A 26,673-nucleotide genomic window follows, 5' to 3' on the forward strand; every position below is an offset into this window, starting at 1 on the left:
GATAAGAAGATGCCACATCATTCATAGTGAGGCATCTTCCACATCGTCTGCCAGACCTTCACAACAGCAGGAGGCTGAAGCATGAACTCTCCATCAGCTCTGTTCCTGGGGAGGGCAGTGCTTCTGGACTGCACCCATCTGAGAGCAGCTGTTGATGTAGGTGATGCTCAGATGTCACCGCCTTCTTCCCTGTGCTTCTTTCTTTCCCCACCAGCAGCCTTCTGGATAGGACTGCCCTTGAGCTACTCGCAGTTTGATTTGGTCACACATCTCCCCCTCACCACTTAGGATGGCACCTTTGTAGACCTTCTACCAGGGATTTAACACCACACCTATGAGCAGCAGCAGGTTTTGGTGCTGCCAGATGCAGTTTTCTTGGTGTGAAGTGACAGATTTTCCCTGCAACTGATTTCAAGGCGCAGGAGAGCATGGGAAAGGCTGTCTCTCTCAGGTACGGAGGTCTGTGGAGGAATCAGGCTTAGGGAATTTTACAGACATATTTGAGACTTTACCTTTCTAGGCTGGAGAACCTTGCTTTGGGGCACTGTTCCTGAAGTGTTTACCAACTGTGAAGTTTATTGGCAGTGGGCAGAGTTAAATTAGGCTGCCGCATCATGATCACTTGAAGCAATTTCAAGGAAATGCAATCCTGCTTTGAATGGCACAGACAGATCCTTGTCTGCCTCTCTTAATTGCTTTTACTACAGGATACTGATGCTTTAGATTGCAAATCCTCCAAGGCAAGGACTTGTCTCTTTGTTCTGGGTTTGCAGAACACATCCTGCAGCGAAGGCCAGGGATCTGGCCAGACTACAAACGTCTGGTTATTTTGCATACTGTACTCAGAGTGCCAGGAGGTCTTTATAGTGGTGGCTGGAGGGTGTAAGGGTTGTGGAGTCCTTGCTGGCACAGCCCTGCTGAATGCTGACCCCTGTATTAACAGCAATCATGTTGCACTGAGTGGTGCACATCATCTTCCATCGCTGCAATTGTTCTTGTTTATGGTGGGGCAGAATTTGTTGCACATGCAAATGTCATGCAAATGACTAGCTGGGGAGGGTGTGGAATTAGTAATCTTAATTCCAGTCTTCCAGCTCCTCCTTATACTAACCATCAGAGTTTCTCCTTTGGAATGTGCTGAGCAAAAGGTCCCAGCATCCCCAAACCTCAGGGATGGCATCTCCTAAAGCTGCTGCAGAGAAAGGAGAGGTGGAAAAGGTACTGCAGAGAAAGAAGAGCAGGCTGGGCCAACAGAGACCCACCAAAATAATCCACACACTAGGTCATCTCCAGTATAACCAAAGAGCCTTTAGTACATTAGAGCAGGGATTCAACTGATGGTGAGACTCAAACAGCCCAATTATAAGCAAGACTCATTTAGAAAAGGCAGAGGAAAAAACAAACGGCTGTTTAAGAGACATGACACCGAGTACCACCAGGGTTCATTTAAAAGCATTTCTTCCACTCCTATAGACTGGAGGGGTTCACTATAAGACCACTTAGAGCACTCTTAAAAGTGGAGGAGATTTCTGCTTTCTTCTCTGCCGCTTTTAAAGACTCATCCTGCCAAAGTCAACAGCCTCCTAGTTTTCAGGCTCTGCAATCACTCTCAGGGTGCAGCTGCAACTGCGCAAAGCTTGTCTTCCCATTTATTCTTCAATAAGGCACCTTTCTCCTCCCATTGACCTGCAAGAGGTTTTACTGACAAGGTTTGCATATGGGACGGAGAGCACAACAGAGGTGCATAATGTATTTATTGGTCACCAGTGCAGACAGGTATCTTCTGCTTCAGGTTAGGTGGCTGTGGGCAACCAGCCATGGGAGGGATGGTTTAATGCTGCCGTGCACCTCTGCTACCATCTTTAGTATAAATTATCTGCTCTCCCATCCCGCCTTGACTTCACTCCTAACCTCTGGTGGTGGCCTTGGCCAGAGGGTAAGCAGCATCACGTCCTGCTCTTGCAGCTTCGCTTTTGCTTGTCCAAAAAGCTCCTCTGTCCATGCATCTCCACCATGGGGACTGTGGTGCGCCCTCCCCGAAGGCTGGACCACCTCCTCGGCTGCTGCTAAACCACCTTCCCCTCATGCCCAGGAGCAGGTCAGGCTGTGAGCCAGCCAAGCCTGTTCTTCAGGTATGGCTGCGTACCTCCCTCTGACCAGTATTTCTGCTCCAGATCAAATATACGTTGCTGTAAATTAAACCCAGTCTGTTACGGTCTGTAATTTCCATTGCAACCACAGGCACTGGCAGGAACCGCTGGTGCACACTGCCCACTCCATCCCCTTCGGCCCTCATCCACCACCAGCCACACCACCAGCCATGAAGAATAAATGGAGTTTCTAGGGGGTGGGTTTGGCATGCTGGTCTGCAACCCCAAGGTCTGGCTCTGGTACTTGTGAGTCTGAAACCCTCCAAGAGCGTGGGGACTTTGTGTTTGCTTCTGCAGAGGCTTGTGGTGTTCTGGTACTGGTGTGCAATGAGTAAACTGGAGGTTGCATGGCTCCAGGAAGTTTGTGTTCAAGCTGTGTGAGGTTTCCAAGTAAACAGGGGGATCGCCTTTCGCTCTTTTCCTAGTCCTGCTTGCGACAGCACTACCCACAAAGCAGGAGACCCATCACATCTCCTGTGACAACCTCTAGGCCTGTGCCTTTTATGAGCTGAATGTAGGGCTCTGATCCTGCTTTTGTTCTTTCCTCTCTCTTGCAGAGCTTCCCCAGGTCTTCCCAACACAATGTGATTCTCTAAGTAGAGAATCTACGTCTGTCCATCCTCACGTCCTATGGTTGTCCTTGGTGGTAGGAACTCCATTGCTGCTGTGTCTGAAAAGACCAGAAGTTCACTTTGATCAGCTCTCACTTCCTTCTTCTGTTGAGCCAGGGAGTCCTGAGGTCCAGTCCTTTCTCCAGCTCCTAGTTTTATCCAATAGCAGATTTCCCAGGCTGGGGGAAGCATACAAGCTTGCTATGGGCTTCCCTGTTACTGCTGGATCATATGAAGCTACCAAAGAGTATGGAAGGCAGCTGAGTCTTCTGGGTCCACACCATTGGAGCAAGCGAAATAACTTCTGACCTAGCATGACCCAGATTCCTTGGGATGTCTAACCACTCAGTTCATATTTTGACAGCTTGAGATAGGAAAATGAATTCCTTGGCCCATCATTCCCTTGTGGCTAGGGGTGTCTGGCTCCACGCTATGGATGCTTTAAGCAGGTCTGTGTAAAATGAAATGCTGATTGCAGCAGTATTTCATTGTCCTAAGTCACTGACAGGGAGGCTGCTTGGAAAGAAACACTTCCCTTTAAGAAATATCTTCTGGTTCAGCTTCAAATGTAGCAGGGACTGTCCTACTGTGCATGCGCAGCACAGGAGGAAATCATCTTCCATGCTGGGGTGCAGTGTCTCTTCATCTAGTCTTCCCGAGGCTGGGAAGATCTTCTCAGTTGAGTCTCAGTTGGATTTGATAATCCTTAAAGGTCCCTTTCCAACTCCAGCTGTTCTATGATTCAGTGTTGGTGTGTATATTCTGCTTTTCAAAGCCCAAAGGCTATATAACCTCTGAGAAGAATAGGGATACTATGAAGGAAAACTGAGATGCTTCAGTACTTGACAGATTGAAATCAGCTGGTGAAGCACAGCTAGCGTGGTCCTCACCTCATGAAAGCTTCAACCCACTGCTTGGTAGAAAGGAGTAAGGAGGACGATGCAGGAAAGAGGAAAGCTGTGGTCATGTTGAAAGAGTTTGACCCAATCTCCTCCCCAGCAGAAGAAAAGTGGCTTTTGAGGGTTCTGATGCTCTGTGAACAAGGTGGGCTTTGCCTGGTAGCAGAGGGACCTGCCTCAGTTCCTGCAGGGCTACACCAGTATGAGCTTGATCTGCCCACGGGAAATGTGCCCGGTGGGCATATTTCAGTTGATGGTTTGTTTTGGATGAGGGGAGGTGGCAGGGTACAGAATGAGCAGGTGGTGTACATGAACAGCTCTGTGCCTGATTCACCTCTGTTAGTTGAAGTAGCTGGATCCCACTTAGCATCAGCGAGGTCTTCTCCTTTCAGCCAATGTCTTGGCCAGGGCAGTGTGACTGCTGTAGGAGGAATGCGTTTCAAAGGCTGAGAAAGAAATGCTACCCCAGGAGCCGTGTAAAATGAACCAAACCCTGTCAAGGTGTGATCTTTCCTGCCAGGCTCTTAACATCAACCATATCACACTAACAAAGCATCATTAGAAGAATCTGAAACCAAACTCTCCTCCCCCTGTCAGCGCTGCCATAAATCACTTTCATTCTCTGCACTTGTCTGCAGACCAAACTGTTCCTTGCCAAGGCTGTAACCCTGCGGGGATAAAAACACAGAGGAGAATCCTTAGAAAGAGGTAAGAGTCCCCTGTTTTCTCATGAGCATCTCGTTTTGTTACTCCTGTTGTGCCCCCCATTTTCTAAGGTCTGTAATTTAAAAGCAATATTGGTAGAAGAAAGATAGAGTTGAATTTGTGTTCAAGGGCTGGAATTTCAATTCCAGCAGGAAAAAGGTTCGGAGATGTCAGTAGTGCTCTCCAATAGTCCCATTGCCAGGCAAGGCAGAGGCTTATTGGGCATCACACCTTTTCCCTGGTACATTTTTCTGCATGGAGACAGATCTCAGCTGAAAAGATGAGGCTAGTGGCTGAAACAGCTGCTGCGTGGAGGTGGTTGTTACAACAAAGTGAGCATCATGGATCTCTGCAGAATAAACTGAGAAGAGAGGGCCATCAGTGAGCGGGGCAGGCAGTGCCTGGAAAATGAGCTCAGCAGCACATCAGGCTCACGGGGAGGATGAGAGGTGAGCAGAGGATTTGTTGATTTGCTTGAACTTTACTATTTGTGAGGCTGAAACTTTGTCTCTTGCCATTGAGTGGCAGAAAAGAGGGCTTGGCCAACTCTGATAGGAGAAAAGGTTCCCTTCACATCATGTCCTGACCCTACATCTGGTGAATTTGGGGATGGAAGTGGAAAAAGATGGGAAAACAGGATGCCTTTTTTTTCTTTTGCCACCAGTGATACCCTCCTGTCCCTGCAAGTGGTGCTCCTGGGACAGGGTTCAGAAGCAGGGAAGCTGACAAGCCCAGATGAGCTTTTTATATCTTAGCGATGCTCATTTTCAAGCTGCTTTCAAGCCCTGCGCCTGGTCCGGCTGGTGCTGGAGCCCAAAGGTCCTGAGCTGGGGGTCCTCTCGCAGGACGGGGAGGAGACTCTCCCACAGGTTCAATGCACCCTCTCGTGGCGAGCAGTCATGGCGGGTGCCTGGGCAGGGTCTGGGTGTCTGGGTGCTCGCTGTCTGGGGCTCGGCTCTTTGGCATCATACCTGGGGCATGCATAGCGACCTGCCAGCCATCCCGTGGGGATGGTTCAGGGAGCTGGTTTCTCTAGGCTCAGGACACCGCAAAGCACGCTCCACCATTTCCCGTGGGGGGTCCCCACCTCCCTCTCCCCCCTGCTTTATGCAGGAAAAAGCAAGAATTTGTACAAAATACTCCAAGCTGGCTTCCCTTCAGCCGGGACCAACCTGCCCTTTTCCTCCCTGTGAGGAGCCTGCAAAATAAATCAGTGCTTTGCATAAGCGGAGCCCTGGGAAGGTATCGCTAAAACACCAGTGCTCAGGAGCTTCACGGATGCAATTTTTAACACGAGAGAAAAGCAGAAGTTTTTTAGCTCCGTAACCCTTTAACCCAGGGAGGGATTTCTATGGCCACCCAGTTTCCCCCCTCCCACCGCCCGGGAGCCAAGTCTCAGCTTGACAAAAGGTGCCTCCCCTTCCTCTCGCCCCTTCAGTATTAACCCCCCAGCTGTTTTCCCTGCAGAAGTGCTGCCCAGCTGGTGCCAGTGCCTTGTCCAGCCACGTCCTGCACCTTTGGGCAATGAGCAGGGCAGAGGGGAGCTGCGGGCTCAGGGTGTCCCTCAGGGGTGGGCACGCATTGTCGCAGCGCCGTGGTCCCCACTCCCAAGGAGCCCTTGCTCCCACCTGCTCCGTGCGTGCTGGCTTTGGCTTCCTGCGACTTTAAAGTTCCCTCGGTGCACAAAGGAAAAGAGGGAGGAGAAAGGGTTTCATCATCGCTCCCCAGAGCAGACTTATAAAAACTTTGCGCTCACGCTGCCTGCCTCACTCACAGGCTCAGAGGGTTTTCGGCACAGACTGTGCGTGCTGCGAGGAGCAGGACAGGCCAGAGAGGGACGGGACCCCACACACAGCACTGCTATTTGGGGCTCTGCGGGAAGCCCCCATGATGGGAGTCCACCCCGAAGCCAGCAAGTCCCCAGTTGACGTCCCCAAAAGCTCCGGCACCTGCTCCCGGGGTATCTTCTGCAACATCAAGGTAAGCAGCAGCGCCGGGCAGGGATGCGCCTGCTTCCCTGGTGGCGAGGGAGGAAAACACTTGCATTGAGAGCAACCCCAGCCCATCCCGCGGGTCCCCGCATTCCCAACGCAAACCGCCAGTAAAATGAAGGGTGTTTGCTAAGATGCAGAATTTGGAAGTCAGCTCCTTGGGCAGTGCTGGATAACTAACACTGCTGAGGTGAGTCCTGCTCGGCACGGGAAGGGCTGGGGGGCCTGGCTGTGTTTCACTGGTACCTGGCACAGCGTGCGGGTCTTGTGCCGCGTGGAAGTGGCGTGGGCAGCTCTCCGTGAGCTGTGGGGTTTACCCACGGCGTCCGGTACGCTGTGTGCTGCTGCTTAGGGAATGATTAACCACATCCTGGTGCGAAAAGAAAATGCTGCCCTATCATAACGCTGACTTGCTTTAAAAACCTTGGTGAGGAGGGCTTTTGGAGTGACAGAAGCAAAATCTCGGCAGGTTGAAGTGGGTTTTCTGGTGCTGGCTGCCTGGTTACTCACCTGCCCCTATTAGCAAGAGCTGTCATCCGAAAGCCGGTTCTTGCTTGAACCTCAGGCTCTTAAGCTCACTGCCTGCATGGGAAAACACCAGCCCATGGCCACCTCTTGTGTTTTAAACCCTGCTTTTACACCATCCCTCGCCCTGTCTCTTTTTTTGACCCATGCAGCACATTTTGGCCCATTTTGGATGGGCACTGGGACTGCTGCATGTGCTGATTCCTGCCCCCGGGACATCCGCCTGCCAGCCAGGATTTCCCTGGGTGGGGGGATGTTCGTGCCTCTCTTGGCAGCACCTCCGCACATCGGCATTCAAAGCAGCCAGGTGCAGGTTTGGGAATGGCAGCTCCCAGGGATTCTGCAGCTTTGGGTACATGAGAGAGGGGACACCCTTTCCATGACCCCTTCCTGCTCCTGCTGCCTATTGTGCCCAGGGCTGGGGTGCGATTTCCCACTGGTGTTCTTGGCTATGAGTGTGTTGTTTGCTGCGAGGAGGGGTTTGCCAGCACTTCCCAGCTAACTGTGTTCCAAGGAGTTTGCAGCCATGGGTCCGGGATGGATTTGGGGTTTATTTTCCACCCGTCTTTCCTCACCTTCCATGAAAGATGGCATTGCCCACTGCTCTTTGGGCTATGCTTGTTTGTGGCTGGTTTCTGGGCAGCAAAACTTTCACCAGATCATGGGGCAGGGAGCCAAACAGTTCTGTTGAGGTGCTGTGGGAATGCTGTAGGAATGCTGTAAGGTATCATGGGGCTGCTCTCAACAGGCTGCTCCTCCTCCTCCGGGCTCCCAGGACTGGAGGCATCATCCCAGATGATGTCTTCCAGCCCTACGTCCCACTGTGCTATTCCAGCAGGTGACTTGATGGCCCCTTTTGGCTGTGAGCTCCAGGAGGAAGAGTTACCCTGTGTAATTTAGGGCTGCCTCCAGCCTACTCTGGAAGGGACTGGTGACCTGAGTCCTCCTCTGCTGGAGGTGCAAAAGGTGGCCCTAAATCCCACTGGCTGCTCCAGTAATTTCGATGGCTCAGAGCGAGTAAAGTCACCCCAAAACCGAGCCCTTCTTGCAGTTCATGCTGTGTCCTGGAAGTGTGCACAGCTCCCTTCAGCTGCATGCTCACAGGGCAGCATGCAAAAATATCCTGGATCTGGACAAAACACCCCCAGACTTGATGCCTTTTTCAGGATGTAAAACTTCAGGGTTTGAAAGAAAAGCCCCAGCAAATACATGTTGATCCATTTCTGCATCCTACAGGCAGGATGCAGGCTATGGGTGCCCCTAAGGGAACACCAGCATGTGAGAAGAAAACCACTTCTGTTTTAAAAAGTCAATAGCCCAACACCGGCATTGTACGAGTGTGTTAAGGAACAGTCTGAGCTCTATCAAAACATGCTTGTTGGCACCAGACAGATGATGTGTACCATCTGGAACGGTGGGGAATCAGGACATCCATCCTTTGGAGAAAAGTTCTTGCTTTTAAGAGCAAATGTATATAACTGACAGTCAGTGATGTCCCTCACCCTTTCCTGAGCTGTTCATTCTTCCTCTGCTGTGACATTTGTGTTAAAAGCCTATATACATTTAAAAAACAACTGCTTCAGGGTAAGAAAGCACTGGCCTGTGCGCAGTTGTCAATCCATCCTGTCAGCCCCCCTGGAGTAATAGAGAATCTAAGTGTCACTAATGAATTTCCAGGTTTGGCAAGTTCTTTTGTTGTGAATGGGTCATCGGAGGACAAGGCATACACTAAGCATCTCGGTTTATATGGCTTTATAGTGCTTGCTTGTTATGAGAAGCCATTGGTGCTGCACATACCGTATTATCTCAAGTCTTCATCCAGCACCTAATTGTGTGCGAAACTGCTGGCACCAACCCATACAGAGACAGGTACTATATAAAGGAATTAAAATTAATGAGACACAGCATCCTCATAGAAACAATAGCAGTTTCTGACAGAGACAGTGTTTCCAGCACAACAAAGTCCGCCAGTTGTAGCAGGCTCCAAGTCTTGATCAAGAAGTTCATATTTAATCCATAAAGCTCACATGCCAGGATCATTTTTGGAGCACCTTTTGCATGGCTGGTGCCAAAAGTAATGAATTGCTTTGCTGTGTTAACTGTCCTGCTCTTCCTTGCTCCCAGCCATGGGGACCACCTCCTCCCTGCACTGTTTCACATTGCTCTTGAGGTGCTTTTCAGCCCTGGCCCCATTGCTGCTGATATTCAGAGATGTGGGAGCATGATGATGCTGGAGATGGGCATCAGAAAGGGAAAGGTCCTGGTGGAAAGCAGTGAAATTATAGAATCCTGGTTTGGATTGGAAGGGACCTTACAGCTCATCCAGTTCCCACCCCCTGCCATGGGCAGGGACACCGTCCTCTAGACCAGGTTGCTCCAAGCCCCTGTGTCCAACCTGTCCTTGAACACTGCCAGGGATGGGGCAGCCACAGCTTCTCTGGGCACCCTGTGCCAGTGCCTCAGCACCCTCACAGGGAAGAGCAGGATGGGGATGGCAGCTCTGGGGATGGATGGTGTGCAGGGGGTCACTGCTGGGGATGCAGGAGTGGTGCAGAAGCAGGTGCTTGGGGAGGAGGCAATGCCCTGTGGATGTGGCCACTGGCTCATATCTGTGCTCTGACACAGCAGGCATTTACAGCTGATCTCTGTACCCTATGGGAATAGGGTTGGTGGCAGTTCCTTGTTGCTGCTGTGGAAGTTACTCCCTGTTACATGTGGGTATTAATGACTGTAGCTAATACTGCAATTACTCCAAGTGGCACCAAGGCTCTGTCTACACTGATATTTAAGGGCACCGCCTGGCTCAGCCAGCAGCGTGTTTGCTGTCTGCACCGTATCTTGTAACTGGAATAAACCTGCTCATTGTGCTTATGTTTTTGAGTGCTCTCTCAGATGCTGCTTGAGCTCTGCTAGAAGCTGGCTGTTTATCTTGAACCACCTTAAAGAGAGAACGCAGAATGCAAAAGGACTTCAGGTTTTGAAGCTGGGAGGTTGCTGCTGAGCACTGTCCCCTAGAAGAAGTCTAGAGCATCTCAGTAATCCTACAGCAGTGGTGAACATGGGTGATGATGAGTGAGGGCGTCATCCTTTGAACTGAACAGAGAATGGAACTTTGAAGTTCACCAGAGCTTCCAGGCTTGTGAGGACTGGCACTAGGATTTTAGGAGGTTGCAGTTGTGCTGCTTGGCAAATGCAGGCTGAAGCTAGCCTTCGGGTGGATGCCAACACCCGGTGCCACTGGGGACACTGAAGGCCTCAGAGCCTAAAGGAACAAAAGAGATTCAAAAGGCGGAGAAGTGGATAGTTAGTCTTTTTGATACCCGTGCGTGGCCCATCACTGTCCCTGGGTCCAGAGTCCTAACCGCTGTCTCCAATCATCTTGTCCATGCCCATCTTGCCATTTCAGACATCCAGTGAAAAAGGATTATATCAAAGCTGTTATCTATCTACAGCGCCTCAGATATTTTTGCTTCTTCACCTTTATTGTCTCTCCCATGGTTTTGAGCTGTTTTTATTGATAGCACATTGCTTGTTCAGGATCCCCAGAAACGCAAGAAGGAGGAGAGCTTTATAAATATCTTGTTGCTTAGCAGAGTTGGACTGGTTTCAGCTGGAAGCCTGTTAGCTGGAGAGTGGAGGGGAGCAGCGCAAAGTGGTTGGGAGCGCAGGCAGGGGGAGGCTTTTACCCTGCGACTGCCCAACATGGAAGAGGAAACAGGAGGATAACAGAAAGTTTTTGTCACTTATGTCAGCTGGAGGGAGTCCAGGGAGAGATTTAAAAGCCTTAGGGGCAGATTTAAATTGGGTGTTATGTTGGGATAGGGAGAGGAATGGTATGGAAAAGTGTAGGGAGGGGGGACAGCAGCATCAGGAGGGAACTGTGGACTCTCAGAGTGTGTTAAGGCTTTAAACCATCCCAGGGTGAAGATGCTGGGGCATGTCATGTGCAATGGCCAGGAGTGGGGAGCTCTCCCCTCACTGGGGAGGCTGAATGCCTTCTGCAGAAGAAACAGGAGCCTTGCCATGGGTTCTGAGGTCCCAACAGCACCAGGGCAAGTTTTTTGCCCCTTCCTTTAAAGGGACTAAAGGAATTTGCTGAGATGAGCACATTTCAGAAGCCTGGAGGTATAATAGTTGTGATCTCATGTCCTGGTGGAAAAGAGTGTGAATTGCTTTTCTTAGCTGTTAGCAAGAACAGGAGGTTCATCATTTGTCTTAAGACGGTATGGCTGTATGTTTGGGGAGGGAAGCACCAAGTGGAGAAAGTCATTGTTGATTAGGGCCATTGGCTAAAGCACAAAAATCAAAGACTATTCCAATACTGGGCGCTGTGCAAGGAAAGGTGGCAAGCTGGATGAGTATTTGTAAGTAGCAAAGAAGCAAGCTGAATCATTAGGACAAATGGGGTTGCATGGGGAGAAGGACCTGCTATGACCAGGGTCTTCCAGCATTCCTGGTGATGGTGCTGGCATCAGAAAGCAAAGGTTGGGTTTGGATGGATCTGACTCTGTGTTTTTGTCTGGTTTTGGTGGAACTAGGTTTCAAGAGGGAAGAACTGCTTGGCCTTCACTTGCAACACCAGCAGTGGGATAAGGAAAAAGATGGGGAAGAGTCAGACGGTAAAACGGGTTGGAAAGTTTAGTGGGATCAAGGTCTAGGAGACATCAAACAAGATAATTTTATGAGGGGCGAGGTGGTTCAGTGCCCAAATACAACCAAGGAGTGGTCAGCTTAGATAAGATTACCATGAGCAAAGTGGGAGAGGAGTGTCGCTGATAGGGAGCAGGAGGCACGGCCAGGGCTGCGGGTGTGCGAGAGGAGTGTTTGCATATGCTTGTGGGTCAGGGAAAATACAGTCAAGCTGAAGCTGCCGTCAAGGAAATCACAGTTGGAGCCTGATGTACCATAAGGAAGAGAGAGCTGTGGGGAAAAACTGAAAGAGCAAAGACCCAGCAACAGAACCGACCTGCGTGCTCGGTCTGGTGGCAGGAAGAAGGAAGGCTGCTTAATAATACACCTTGTAGTTTGCAGGCAGGAAGGTTTTCTCATCAGCAGCTTGGGAAGCAGCAAACCCTGGCACCCCACATGCTGTGGGTCTGGTCTCAGCTGTCCTCCACAGCCAAACCCCTCTGTTCTGTCTGACATCTGCAATGCACACCTGCATGTTAAGGCAGGGACATGTTCTTATGTCCTGGAGCACTCCCTCTACAACAGCTGAGCAAAGCAGGGCTTGCATGGACCTCGCAAGGGCATCGGGATATGGCATAGGGAAATCCCTTGTGTACATTTGTTGCAAAAAGAGCAAACATTGTCTTTGCATTTGACAGTTGAGGGTTGTAAAGCGTGGATTACTTGGCAGCAGACAGTCATCACTGCAACCCATAATCTGGGCAGCGGCGTGCTGCAGGCAATCCCCAGCTATTGTAACATTTTAATGCCTTCTTTTCTCTCTTTTTCCAGTAGAAATATAATTTAGGAGCCAACTCCTGCCACTGGACCATGCTTTGGGCTCAGGGGTGTACTGTGCGGCAGACGATTTGGTTACTCCTGTGTTGGGGGTTTTTACATCTTTCACAGTGCTTTTTGATCTATAAATCCAGGCAGCTGCATGTAGGAAAGAGATGCCAAGGAGGGATGTGTTTCCCTGTGTGTGTCTGTATACTTTTCTTTTCCAGCTGATGTATTTCTTTTGGACTGAGTTATCTCAGCCTCTCTCCTGCAGGAGGATCTCTTAGTGTAGTGAGTGTTGACCATATACAAGCTCTAAAATAAATAGCCTGTCTTCCACTGAGTATTACGATTTTGGGGATATTCTTATTACTGCCCAAAGTTCCACCCTCCTCTCTTTTTTTTTTTCCCCCCTTGGAAGCTCAGGAGAGAAAAGTGGAAGAAGCTTTCAGAGGTGGGCAAGTTGGAGTCTCCTGCTTGGGGCCATGACTTTCCACTATGGGCAAACAATATTGCTTTGGCCCTCTGGAGCCCAAAATGTAACACTAACAGTACTGTGCGGAGAGAAAGAACTAACATAGAGACCTTTACTCCTAGGCCTTTCCAAACATTTACCCTAGACAGATTCATTTTGCACCTTCCTGCAATGACTGCTCTTGGCCCCATCCTACCTCGCTGTCATCAGTCACACAGGAGCTGTTTGTCAAGTTCTGTGAGGATCTCCACTCCTCCTTACAGCTCCCCAGGCAGCTCTTGTGTCCATCTAATGAATTAATCATAAAGTCACAGACTGGTTTGGGTTGGAAAGGGCCTTAAAGCTCATCCAGTTCCAACCCCCTGCCATGGGCAAGGACACCTTCCACTGGTTGTTGCCCCCACAGCTGGATGCAGGACTGCAGGTTTAATTGAGAACTCCAGGAATTAAGCCCTGTCTCTTTCCATCCCTGCCTTTCCATTGACCATAGCAGTGGTGCTGCTATGAGAAGGCTGTTGGGCACAGGGGTTAGCATAGGTGCATGTACATGAGAGCCAGAGCCAGGAGCTGTCAGTGTTTTCTCCTCACAGGTGAGCAGCACCATCAACATTTTCGCCATCTCTATCTCCCAGCAGGGCTGCCAAGTAGAAGACATTGAAAAACGAGGTAGGGATGACTTTGGACATGAGTGCCAACACCACAACATGAAGCTAGGGAAGCAGAGCAAGGAATTAACCCATAAGTCACTCCTCCAGGTGTCAGAGAGGAAGGGAAAGTGACCATATCACACACGGTAGCATCTTCCCAAGCCCCTGGTTCCTGCAAAGCAAAGCAAAGCTCCCATCTAGAGGAGTCTCCTAGATCCTGGAGGAAGCTCCTGGAGGCTCCATAGAGGCAATTCACTGCTTTGAAATGAAAACAAACCTGATTTATTTTACCTGGCCTTGGGTCTGACCTGTGGCCAGCACATGCATGCTGGGGTTATCAAGCATTTCTTGTTTGTTTTGTGGGTTTCTTTCTTATTTAACCCAACTCGCCAAGCATTTTAATGGCTGACTCAGTGACCAAGGGATGCCCCTCCAGCATGCCCCCCCTAAACCCCTCTTTTGAAACAGCCCACCTTTCAGAATACACTTCTCTCAAGTCCAGTGTCTGTGTACCTGTTTGGTAAGGCCAATGACAGTGTTGACAGTGCATTATCTTAAGTAAGCAATATGGAAGGAGAGAGCCACAAGATAAGGGAATACAGCTCACTTGACCCAGTATATGACATGGGGTAGTGCGAGTGCCTGCTGCCTACCAGCACTGAAAGCAACAGTGCCTGCTCCCAGTGCACGCATCCAGCCCCCGGAGCAGCAGCCTACCTCTGACCCTACAAGCTTCTGATCCCAAGAACACCCACCTCAAAGATGGTTTACGCCCTGGCTCTGGCTTCCTCACCCTTGTCTGCTTTATAGGTTCAGCACAAGGCTGGGAGACCCCCTTTCTCCTCCCAGAGCCTTACTTTATTCCCTGCTAGCTTCAGGGAAGTGCAAAAGGTGCAAGTGGATCTTTGAGGTGGGTGCAAGGGCTGAAACATCATCCCAGACGTCTCCCATGTGCACACCAGCCACTGTGGCCATACCTGGCATCTCACAGGGATGCCTCGGTGTCAGTGTTGGACCTCAGCCTTGCTGCTGCATCCTCATACCTGGGGGCTGCTGGCAGCCCAGCCTGCACCCCTCTTAGCCTCACCAGGTCAAGTACTTGTTGAACGTGTCTCCTCTGGAGGAGGTTTTGGTTGGGATTGACTGAATAGCTGCCAAACCTCTGCTTTGAACTCTGAGAAGTGTTATCCAGGCTGGAAGGCTCAGTCCCCTCTCTTTCTTACCAAAGATCATTGACCTGGGAGGTGCCCCATGAACGGTGTGTCTGTGAGGGACCTTCCTCCATGTGTTTGCTTCCCTTTTAAATGAAGTACATCTTGGAAAGGAGTCAAGTGTCTTGTATAAACAGCCTGGAGTCAGGATCGGTCAGGCGCTCCGAAGGAAACGTGGGGATGATTAAGAGGGGATTTTGTATGTGTGTGTGTGGGTGCATGTGGGTGCACGCCTCTGGCCTCTCTGTGCTGCTCCCTGTGATTGCTGCTTGCTTGCAGCTCCAAAAATACACCAAGGTCTGATGAGGGCATCTGCTCTGGAGGGTCGGCACTTTGTGGGAGCGTCCCTGACTCCTTAACCTTCAGTGTTCAGTGCAGTTATGTTGGCTTTGCATCAGCGAAACCTCTCTTCACATGAGCTTGGCTCTTGTTTTAAAACCCCTTCTTCATTAAGTGTTATGGAAGATGGATGATAGCAGCTCCATCCCCTCCTGGTGTTGCTCAGTAAGTGCATGCAGCCAGTGCAGCACATCTGGTGCTCTCTGCAGCTGGAACAGACCAGGTCGGTGCTGCTTTCCATGCACCAGCAGGCTGTGGGTGGTCAGCATGAACACAAGGGATGGGAATACATGGGAAGGGGGTCAGGAATGGGAGACAGACAGAGGGACACAGGAGAGTGGTGCCCTTCATCTCCACCAGCCTCAGATGTCTGCTCTTTGGCCAAAGCATCCTGGCCAGTGCCAAGGTCAGACAATGCAGGGGCTCCTTTTGGGGAGGCCTCCAAGCAAGCCCCTCTTCCAGCTATTTGTACTCAGAGCCTCCAAGGTTTGAGCTGTTGGTATTTTAATTAGAGTTAAATCTGCTGAATGCAGGGGAAGTCTGAGGTCAGGCACATCTCTCACCTCCAGACAGCCAAAGTACATCTGGAAAAGCCAAGCTCCAGTCGCACAGTCCTGCAGCAAAGTCATCCCCCAAAGCCTTTCTCTCCCCACATCACTGCCCTCCAGCTGTTTCTCTCACCATGCCTCCCTTACATCAGGCAGCCCCAGCTTGCTCCCAGGCATTTTGGAATCCGTGGCCCTATTTTTCCATCCCCAGGTTATCACCAATGCGTATCACTAGGCCATCTCCTGGCTCCTTTGACCATAGCTTGTCCCTCTCATATCCTGCCCTCCATCCTCTCATATCCTGCCCTCCATCCTCTCATAAAGCACAGCCAGTGCTGGTTCCCCATGCTCCTTCAGTGCCTCTACCTTCAACCCATCCCCTGCCAACACCAGCATTTCAGGGAGTCAGGCTGCTTCTCATCTTCCTTCCCTGCCAGCATCCTCTCCCCACAACACTTCTTGTGTCCCCATCTGCCCTGGGATTCAGCTGCCATTTGCTGCACTAAATTCAGTCTCAGTGATCCATCTCCTTCCCTCCCCATTTGTAAACAGCTTTGCTTCTCCAGCTAATGCCTCATAATGGGAGAACTCTTCCTCCAGCTGCTCTGCATCTCTGGTGTCCTAGCCCTCCACTGTTTAGCCAGTGCCTCTTTATTTGAATGACTTAAATAGGGTCTGGCCAGAGATACAGCCTGGCTGGACTAATCACATGGTGATCGCAGGTCAGGACAAAAGGAGAAGGTGGTGGATCCAGGTTTCACCTGTAGGACTGCGTGCTAGAATGGGTATTTTTAATGTAGGAGTCGATAGCTGGAGGGTATAGAGGTCATTCTGCTTCAAGAGTTTACTCTCAGATGTTTCACTTCCACTTTGTCCTAGTCTGGGAGAGTTTCCCATGTTACAGTCTGCGTCATTGCTCTGCGGCTTTATGTTGGGGCAAAGTCCCAGCCTGGGACTTTGTCCTCTCCTGCTCAGCTGCTGTGGTGGCAGATGCCTGCTGATGCTATTCTATCTGCTGACACCCCTCCAAAATGTGGCTGGGAGGTTCGTGATGGCAGCTTGTCCCTGAGACCCTTCTTCCCTCTTATTTTGTCTCCAAGTTGTTCCCAGCCTGCCCTCACACTACCAGGGCTCCATTTGCTCCTTCATCTCCATCCTCTTCTCCCCGACTCTCTGTCAGCATCTCTCCCATCTCTTGTGCTTTTAGGTATCCATCTGTGTCTTCTGCCTGGTGCTATCCTGCCTTACTGGAGAAGCTTCCCATAAGTTCTCTTCTGCCCTATCTTTGAACTAAATTCTCTTGTTATTGCTGGAGCTGGTTCTTCATCCTCTCTGCTCCCCAAAAAGCTACTTCATCCACCTACAGCATTTGTATCCCTTGTGTTGGATGGACCATTTAGTTCTTATTCTGGGTTGGGGATTTTTTTCCATACAATGGGTCATGGCTCTAAGCGCTACTGCCTTTTCACATAAATACTAGTACTGAGGATTGCTGTTCTCCTAGCCAAGGACATAAGGAATTTGTGAGCCCTGCAGTACCTTTGATCCCACATTCATCATCTTGGGCTTCCCAACGTTATCTTTGTGGGACACACTTCCGGTATTCAGCAAATATTTGATTTCCTGTAGATTTAAATTTAAAGACCTTCTTCCCCCCCCCCCCCCCCCCCTTTTTTATTTAATGACTTTAAAATACCTTTGGCACCATGTGGATGTGTTCCATTCCAAGAAAAATAAAGGAAAACTGTTCTGGCCAAATATAGATCAAAAGACACTTGTGAACTGCCTCTTGCATCCCTGGCTGAGAGCACTTTCCTCTCCCAGGCCACCGGGGCTCTTTTGACCACTCTCCTGCCCTGCCCTATAAACTCTCTGTATTCACTCCTCTGCCCCAGGGAGGCTGTGCCTCCCTCCAGCTCGCGTTCTGGCCCAGCTCACAGCCTCGCTCAAGGGAAAGATGCTGTTTTTAGACTACTACAGAGGTTTTCCAGTAGTGAAGCTGCATTGTGCATACTTCATGCTCTACCTCTGGGGCTTTTAAAGCCCCTTTTAAACTTTATCTTGCAACACGCCTTGGAGCAGGTCCGGTTAATTGGCTTTACAGCTGAGTGGATCCAAGGGACCAACTAGAAATACTGGATCACAGGTAGTCTAAACCAGTACAGCTCCCTTTCAGCTGCACACAGCAGCCCTAGGCTTGGCTCTAACACGGAGCACAAACCGAGGCAATGCAAAGTCAAGCCTGTCTCATTTATCTTTGTACGACACAGGAGGGACATGAAGCTGTTGGAGCGAGTCCAGAGGAGGCCACGAAGATGCTCTCCTCTGCTATGGTGACAGGCTGAGGGAGCCTGGAGAAGAGAAGGCTCTGGGGAGACTGTAGAGCAGTACAACGGGTCCTCCTAGGGCTCTTGAGGGTTGCACAATGGTTGCCACAGTGCAAATACCAATGAATGTTAATAGCAGTAAAGCAGAGGAAAGCAAAACCAGAACTCATTTGTCCTGTCTTCTGGACACTGCATCACTCATTTTGCAAAGCAAAGTTAACCAGGGACTGAGCCCTTCAAGTGTGTCTGTTGCATGTCAGAGATGCAGCCATGTTGGTCAGCTTGAGTCCACGTGTGCATGACTGTCAAATCCTTTTGCATGGGACATGGTCACCAGTGAGGCACTATCTGTGTACTAACTGGGATGAGACTTTCCTTTTCCCGCAGGTGTTTGTGCTGTGCCATGGGCTTCTCCAGCTCTCCCAGCTCCTCTACAGTGCCAACTTCAAGAGCAGCCTCACCACCATCGAGAAGCGCTTTGGGCTCTCCAGTCTCTCTTCGGGTTTCATCTCTAGCCTGCATGAGGTAACTGAGTGAGCAGCTTATGTGGGGGCCCTGAGGGGTGGCCAGTACATGTTGGGGGGTACCTTCCCAGAATAGGGTCTTAGGTTTGTTCACACCTTGGCCATGCCTACATGTTCTGGATGAAGCAGCTACTGCTGTGCACTTGGACACCTCTTTGCACTTCACTTCTACTGTACTATATGGTGCAAGGTTGAGCATAGGGTTATGTGGTGAGAACATGGCCTTGGAGAGTGGCAGCGGAGAGCAGGTTGCTTCAGAGACCATTTCACATACATCTCCGGCAGAGACAAGACTGGGAGGCAGAACACATGTGATGTGATTCTTCTCCCTTGATTACAGTTCCTACAGCTTTTGTGAAGAGCATTTTATTGTGAGTAGCATCCACACAACTCTGTGAGCAATTTCAAGAGGAAGTATCAGTTTTCATAGGTTTCTCATTGGCTTTAGGGATGAACCTGGCCCAAGTCATTCCAAGCTTTCTCTAAAAGGAGACCTGGTCCAGCAGTCTCTCCAAGATCTAGCCTTTTTCTCCAGTGCTCCCAGCTCCTGATGGCCTTATGGCAAAGGAATGACTTTCACTGGCACATTGCTGAGCTGGCTGAGTATTTTCTCATGAGCACTTACTCCTCTTGAATAGGTTTTCTAGTTCCTTTTGTCATGAATCATATCCTTTCTGGTAGCTCTTCAAGGCCAACTAGGAAATGACATGCTGGCAGAGCCTTTCTTGTGAGGGCACAGAGAAAGTGCTTGTGGGCAGCTCACCTTCCGTGCGGCTGGTCTTTCCACATGGGATCCTCCACCAAGAGGCTGGCCACTGGGAATCCTCCCAGGTCCTTGGGGAAGTAGATGCCCAGTCTTACCACAACCATTACCTACATCTGCGGTTTAAACAACTGATTCAAAGCCTGTTGAGAACAGTGAAGGATCTCCCAGTGATTGTGACTAGGTCCAAACCATGCAAAGAGAGACACCCAGTATGGACAGTTGTAACATTGGTAATGATGAGCTGGCATAATATAGCTCTGCAGAGCGTCTCAAAACTGAAACCCATGTGCTCCTTATTCATTAGAAAACTTACATATAATTACAGGAATTAATGCCTGGAGAAGTAATATCAGAGCAAACATCATGTACAACAGTCTGTTACTGTGAGAATATAAAGGGAAAATGGCTGGAATAGGACATATGCCACGCTGTTAAAGAATAACAGCTTGCAGACAACAGATACAGCTTGATTTCTTTGCTTTATAAGAGCAATTTCTGTGCTTTACTCCAGCTCTGGTGAGCTGCTCTGCCTGTTCAGGACCACAGTCTTTTTGCTTGGTGGGTGCAGCAATTTCAGCAACAGGAACCACAAACAGACAAACAAGGCAGCCTATGTAAACATAAATTAAAAGTATTCTTAGCCATACATGTCGAGGTTAAAATAACATCCAGCTTGTCCCAAGCTGTCTAAGCCCATGTAATGGTCATTTTACGCTGTTCATCCACTTGCCTGAGTAAGCTGCATGTTTTCATAGCTTTTTAGCTGATCATATCTGCAGTTGAAAATGTCCAGAGTTACAAACATTTGCAATGAGCTGGACTTCATAGCTGGGCTTGTGTCTGTTTAGAGTCATGGGAATAGAGACAATACACTTCATTTCTGACTCTGTTTGGGGGAATTATTAGTTTATTGCACGCTCTATGGTGGGAGGGCATCTGTGGGTGCTGAAAAAGCCCCAACCAGATCATAGGGAGGATGTGTGGATGACTGTCAATGACAGCAAAGGGTACACACAGGTGACAGAAGCCAAAGAGCTGGCCCATTAGCTTCTGATGAAAAGCAAGCACTGACTTGCTGTGAGTGCGCAGGGTGGGTATGCTCTTGCGGGGGTCAAACACCACATGGTAAGACAGTTCTTACACAGCAATGCGGGATCAGTTACAGGGTCTTGACCTCCTCCACAATGTCTTCTAACATCCCCCCTGTTTCACTGTGCCCGCTCCAGATTGGCAATGTGGTCCTCATCATCTTCGTCAGCTACTTCGGCAGCCGAGTTCATCGCCCGCGGGTGATTGGTATTGGGGGGCTGCTGCTGGCTCTGGGAGCATTCCTGGTTACCCTGCCCCACTTCCTATCAGGCCCCTATGAATACACCACACTCAGCACCGGTAAGTGCCTCCCCCCTCATCGCCATGAGCTGTCCTAGCACAAATCCATCTCCAGCTGTCCTGGGCTGGGTTACCCGTGCCTACCCAAAACGAGGGGTTGTATCCATGCAAGGTTTGGAGGGAAAGACTTAGGGCAGAGATTTGCTATTTCATGCCTGACTTCAGCATAGCTTTGCAACTCCTTCTGAATGCAATAACTGCATTTGGGATCCCTTCTGCCTCTTCTGGGCATGTGTTCCAGCCGCTGTTTCAAGCGAGGAGAGCTGTAGTCAGGGAAATGTACTTAAATTCCCCACAGAGGCTCCTGGAGGCCTCCAGAGGGAGCAGTCTGTGTTTCAAGTTCAGCAAGCAGGATCTCCTCTCCAGGCTGCTCAAAGCCCCATCCAACCTGGCCTTGAGCGTTGCCAAGGAAGGGACATTATGACAGCAATGTTATTAATGATGAAATGTCATTTAACTGTCAAAAAATAACAGCCAGGGAGAGCGTGTGAAAACAACTGTGAGTAGAGAGTGCTGCTGATGGGGCAGCAGATTTGGGATACCCTGAAGCCCTGTGATGCAGGAGATGCTGGCTCTGCTGCTGATGCCCTGTGTGACTGTGGACAAATAATTTCACTTCTGGTTCTTTTGGGGCACTGTTCCATTTCCTGAAAGGACTCAGAGGCTCTGTAGTACCTTGCTACTGAGGCTTTGTGCTTTTCTGAATGCTGAGCTGGATTCATACCCAAACAGTTCTTGCCATATCAGTCTCGTTCGGATGGCTCAAGAAGTTAATAGCTGTGGCACTGCAGATCAGTCACAGAGCTATTGCAGCGTGAGAAGTGAGGTCATGTCCGTGCTGCTGAGCAGTGTGTGGGTGATAGAGCAGAATTAAGATCTCCTGTCCCCAGGGCCTGTTCTGTCTAGCCAGTGAGCCTTATGATCTGTCCTAAGGTCTTTACCAGTGTAACTGGGCAGACTTTGGGAACAAACCAGTGTGTATGACAACTGCAGTTTTCTGTACAGAATGCAATATGCAGAAGAGCCTACATCACATGCCACAAGGCTGGCTTTGGACTTCCCAAAGCAGCATCAGCCCCTAAATCCTCAGGATGCCAATGCCTCAGCCTCCTCATGCCTCAGGAGCCTTAGCTTCCTTGGGGATTGCCACCTCCGAAAACCCTAAAACATACTGGCTCTGCACCAAGTTGTTCCCCCATACTTGTGCCACTGAGGGGGATGGCAGTGGTTGCAGCAGTGCCATCAGGGAAAGTCTTCCACTTCTAAGTTAGAAGATGCTTTCTCCTCCTTTTGAGCCTCATGCACTGCATCCTAGCTTGATACTCTGGGCTCAGGGAGCCTTGGCTGAGCCAGGGAGCTGCTGGGTGGCCTTAGGCTAGTTGTTGCCTTTAGTTAGGTCTTGACTTTGATGCACCTCAACAGAATGCAAACCCCGGTTGCAGCACGTTCAGAGCTGTTCACAGGTGCCTGACAACCTCTGTTCTTACCAAAGGGTTAGAGATTCTCTGGCTTTGCTCTCCCCCATCAGCTCAGGGAAATCTGGTGCCGCCATGGCTGATGTGCAAGCCCAGACCCCATGAAGTGTTATTAAAAATGATGGCTCAGCATGGGGCTGAGAGTGTGCCAGCGCTTACGCAGGAATATGAAGACCAGCTCTGTGCTGGCTTGCAGCTGCCTCTCTGCTACACAGCCTCATATGTCTCCATGTTTTCCAAGTCAGCCGGTTTGGAGAGTGGATCAGGCATCAGATGCCAAGTTTTCTGACAGCTTAAATTTATTTGCAGGGCTAGGAACTGGTCAGGATTCAGGACAGGGGCTTCTCTTAGCACAAAGGAAACAAGTCAAAGGAGCAGGTATAATCCTGCTCCCTGCCCGAAGCCATAGGTGTCTTGGCCTAGTATTTACAGCCCATGAAGATGTTCCAGTTGAGGTTAGAGTTTGGATGGAAGCCTTGAGCAGGGTGACATGTCTGGACAGTATGAAGATGTAAGGCCCTTGCTTTGGAAAGAGGCGGGCTACTGAATGGAAATTCAGGGGCAAGATGTCCTGCTCAGGGCGTCCAGGTTGCCCCAGGGAACATCCCTTTCTGTTCCTGCCCAGGTACCACAAGGGACCGAAGACCAAAATCAGCCATGGGTTACTAGGTTTGTCCTCACTAAACAAAGAGCAGCCTCACTGTACAGCACACAACCTGGCTCTTTCTTTGGCTGCAGTACCTTTATTAGAAAATGAGGCTCCTTCTGCCAGGCAATGTGAAACCTTTAGACAATGCAGCTTTGAATGAACTCACACAAGGATTTTTGCGGTGACCTGCTATTAGGAATGTGCTCCTGCACTATGCCAATGGAAACCCCTCAACACCTGGGAAATTTGTGTCTGTTTGCTCAGAAGCGTAGAAAATCCACAGTTATTACCTTATTAAGAAAAATGTGATAGGAATGATGAGCTAATTACAAATAATAAAGAGAAAAAGAGAAAAGCCAGAGTGGCAAGAGATAGCATCAGAAGTCCAGGACTTACTCTGTTCGCTCCACAATGCTTTCTTTTTGCATGAAAACCAGGGTTTTTTTGTCTGTGAATATTTAGGCTTTCCTACTGGCCTTGATACCTTCCCAAAGGAAGGGGAAAGTGATAAGAACTGCTAAATAATATGAGCAATCCATCTGGAATCCAACAGTGTGTTCCGACTCAGCAGCTCTGCGAGATCCCCAGTGTTTAGGGATTTATTGTGGGAGGAGGCAGGGGATGTGCTCAGGAATATAATGCTCACTCTTCTCCCTTTCAGGTAACAAAAGCCAGGTCCAAGCTGAACTCTGCTATGCAGAGAATAAGTTTGTGTGCCCGAACACCACACAGGATCCCCAGAAGGAGGCCAGCAGCATATGGGCGATGATGGTCATTGCCCAGCTGCTGGCTGGAATCGGGACGGTCCCCATCCAGCCCTTTGGGATATCCTATGTAGATGACTTTTCAGAAGCAAACAACTCCCCGCTGTACGTTGGTAAGTGGGACCATTGCTGTATATTGTTTTGTTTCCACTGGACCTTAAAGGTGAGATGTAGAGGTGATAGGTAGGAATGCTTTTCTGGAGAGGAACCTGCAGACAAGGGGTGAGCAGCCAGTGGGACTCAGATGAGATCCTCCCCATTTAAAGGTTGGGCTGTGTCCCCCTCCCCTTCATAGTCAGCTGCTTCCTGTAGTGTTGTATTTGTGGTGTGGGTATTAGGAAGCTGAAGAATCAGGGCAGGGAGATGAGATGGATGAGCTGTGGCTTCTGTGTTACGTCTGTGAGACCTCATGTCATCCACACGGGTAAAGAGTAGAAGGGAAACCTCCTTAGAGGCCATCTCCTGCTCTTACTGAGCATCAGTCGATCATGGTTTAAGCAGATATGACAGCCTGCAGAGGCAAATTAACCCAGCTTTTGCATCAAGGCTTCAAAATTGACATTTTTGGCATGGGATCAGTGCCTGCCTATGGGGACTCCCAGCCTCAGGAGGACTTCCTGACTGCAGATGGGTGCTGGCTTCCATGTTAAATTGCTCTTTTTTTTCCCTGTGAATGGCAAAACCCATCTGGTGCTGGCCTGCCTATGTGAGTTTTGAGCTCAGTCCATCAGTTATTTAAAACCCCAATTCCTGCTGGTGCCAAACAATGTCCTTAAAGCAGCCAAAGGCATCAGAGTGATTTAGGAATCGAAAGCAGATGTTTCAAAACAAGGTAAGCACTAAAGGAGAAGGAAAGCCTTTGGAACTGGACTGCCAAGGACAGGCTTTGGACAAGCACTGGAGTGCTTGGCAGGGTCTCCAGACCCACCCAGGCGTGCTGTGCTCCGGGCTCGTGCTGGAAAGGGCTGCTGCTCCACCTAAGAGCTCTACAGAAAGTCTTCCATGTGGGTAGTACTTGCTCCTCTCAGCTCAAATATAGTAGTCTGGGCTGGCAAAAGGAGGGACAGAGCATCCTTGTCTTCCCTCTGCAACGAGGGGTCTCTGTTCCCAGGACCTGTGAATACACTTTGGAATCCCAAACCTGCAGGTCCTGAAGATGAAGGAAAATGGAACTGGCTTGTTCTTTGTAATATAGAATATTATATATAAATATATACATACATTATGTGTAAATATATAAATATAAATTACAAAATATAGATTTTATATATATATGGATATATATGATTCTATGATTCCAAATATATAAAACTATATTTTATATATATTTATGCACATATTCCACAGCTGGGGCTCTGGGAATGTTGGTGTCAGGTGATATGGCTACTGAGTCTGAATTGTATCAGTCTTGTTTTGGTTTAGGTCTTAACATCTTCCTATGAAAGGGAACACTACTGTCTATGTATGAGGTTAAATACTCCTCTCATGACCCTACCCTTCAATACATAGGTTTATGTTGTAGAAACAAAAGCACTGCCTTGCCTAATTGGGGGGAAAAATAAGAATAAGGAAGCTTTTTAAACAGGCGCACAGCTGGGGCACAGCAATGGGATCAGGTGCTTTCATACCCAGTATGCTTAAAGGCTCCTGACCAGCAAAGTGCACAGGAATGGTCAGTGCAGTTCAAGCAAACCGTCTGTCTTTGAACATCGTAACAAGGTTGTGCAGAGAGTTTCTTTCAGGGAGGAAACTTAAATCCTTTCATTCCAAAGAAGTCAAAAGGAAATACTTTGACCTCACAGGTTAGGTCCGTGTTATCTGTTGTTTGAAAGGGATAGCTCAGCTGAGCCAAGGCGGATCTGCCGGCCTTTCTGCTCTCAGCATTTTCCACCTCCCCTGAAGTTTGCACCCAGAGTTTTTGCTTGGATCTAAGGACTGAGAAGGCTTTGTTTCCTCGGACTCCTGTAGGAGATGAAGGTCTCTGTCACCTGCTGGAACCCAGGATGCAAGCATCCTGCCGCTCTCTGTGGCTCCCCTTTTTGTCACAATGAATCACGGATATTCACGGTGTAGCTGACAGCTTCTAGCACATCAGCAAAGCTTTGATTGCAGCAGAACAGAGGGACTTCCGCAGGCAGCTGCCTGCTCTCCTCCTAACCCTTTTGGATAAACACCACGTTCAGTATCTGAGCAACGGGAAACTTCTCATCATCTGTCGCTTGATAAAAGATGGGTTTCTCTCCTCTCCACATTGTAACACCATTCATGCCTCATATGGGAAGACAAAAACCGCATGGAAGTTACTGTTTCCTTCTCACACTGGCTCTGCTCCCTCTTTTCAGCCATCCTCTTTGCCATTGCTGTGTTCGGCCCTGCCTTTGGATACTTGCTGGGATCTGTGGTGCTACGGCTCTTTGTGGATATTGGGAGAGTTGACATTGGTGAGTATTTCTCAAGAAGTGATGGCCCTTCTAAAAGTCCTCTGTGAGCCAGAGGGTCACTCTGAGTGATAGCTTCAGACACCAGTCCCATGACCCCCGAAACGGCTCCCCTGGAAAGAGCCCTAGTACATTTCTCCACTCCATCTCCCCACGAGAAAGGCTACAGATAGTCCTGAAGCAGAGCCCTGCAGTAGAGACATTTCAGTGTCCTACTCATGGGGCTGCGCTGAAACACTGATGGGCATTGCTGGGGTCTACCCACTGCCACCATGCTGAGGAAGTATCACACTACTCCAGCATGGTGGTGGAGAGGAGTAGGGACATCTGAAGCGTTCAGGGATGGAGAAGGCAACCACAGGGCAACCACTGCCCTGTGGGTGCACAGAAAGGCTCGAGTCTACTTCTCCTCCTCCCCACCAGTATCTGCAAAGAGAGGGATCAAGCCAACACCACCACAAGGCTTATTTTCTTTATCTGTGGTGCGTGCTTATTATTTCTGGTAACTTAATCACTAAAGAATTCTCCCCAGCTCCATCATTAACGTGGCTTTTTCCTGTGTTTCCTTAGAGAGATCAGAGCTCGCCTGACATTTTTGTCCGGAGCCTGATAAGAATAATAAATGAACCTGGGGCAGGAAACAGCAAAAAGCCTTGGCTCGCTCCGTGCAGCGGCAGACGGATTTAGCAGCCTCTGCCTGGTCGCTCCATGATGACGTCCGAGCTCCAGAGTGGAGTGGTCCTGTTTGGGGAAGTGGGGCGATTGTTTCAGTGGGGTGTGGGCTCCTCTCCT

At 49.6% G+C, this 26,673-nt stretch overlaps 1 protein-coding gene across 1 annotated transcript in view; it reads left to right on the forward strand.

Moving 5' to 3' along the window:
- Positions 1–5,911: 5,911 nt before the first annotated feature.
- The window catches only part of SLCO2A1 (solute carrier organic anion transporter family member 2A1), a 28,439-nt gene continuing 7,677 nt past the window's right edge, over positions 5,912–26,673 (forward strand). The window contains exons 1-5 of the mRNA XM_065675193.1: positions 5,912–6,345; positions 18,264–18,401; positions 20,393–20,555; positions 23,341–23,556; positions 25,786–25,884. Coding sequence (XP_065531265.1) covers positions 6,253–6,345; positions 18,264–18,401; positions 20,393–20,555; positions 23,341–23,556; positions 25,786–25,884 — 709 coding nt within the window. The 5' untranslated portion in view covers positions 5,912–6,252. The remainder of the gene's footprint in view (positions 6,346–18,263; positions 18,402–20,392; positions 20,556–23,340; positions 23,557–25,785; positions 25,885–26,673) is intronic.

The sequence above is a fragment of the Lathamus discolor genome, chromosome 3, assembly GCF_037157495.1.
Source record: "Lathamus discolor isolate bLatDis1 chromosome 3, bLatDis1.hap1, whole genome shotgun sequence".
Lineage (NCBI taxonomy): Eukaryota > Metazoa > Chordata > Aves > Psittaciformes > Psittacidae > Lathamus > Lathamus discolor.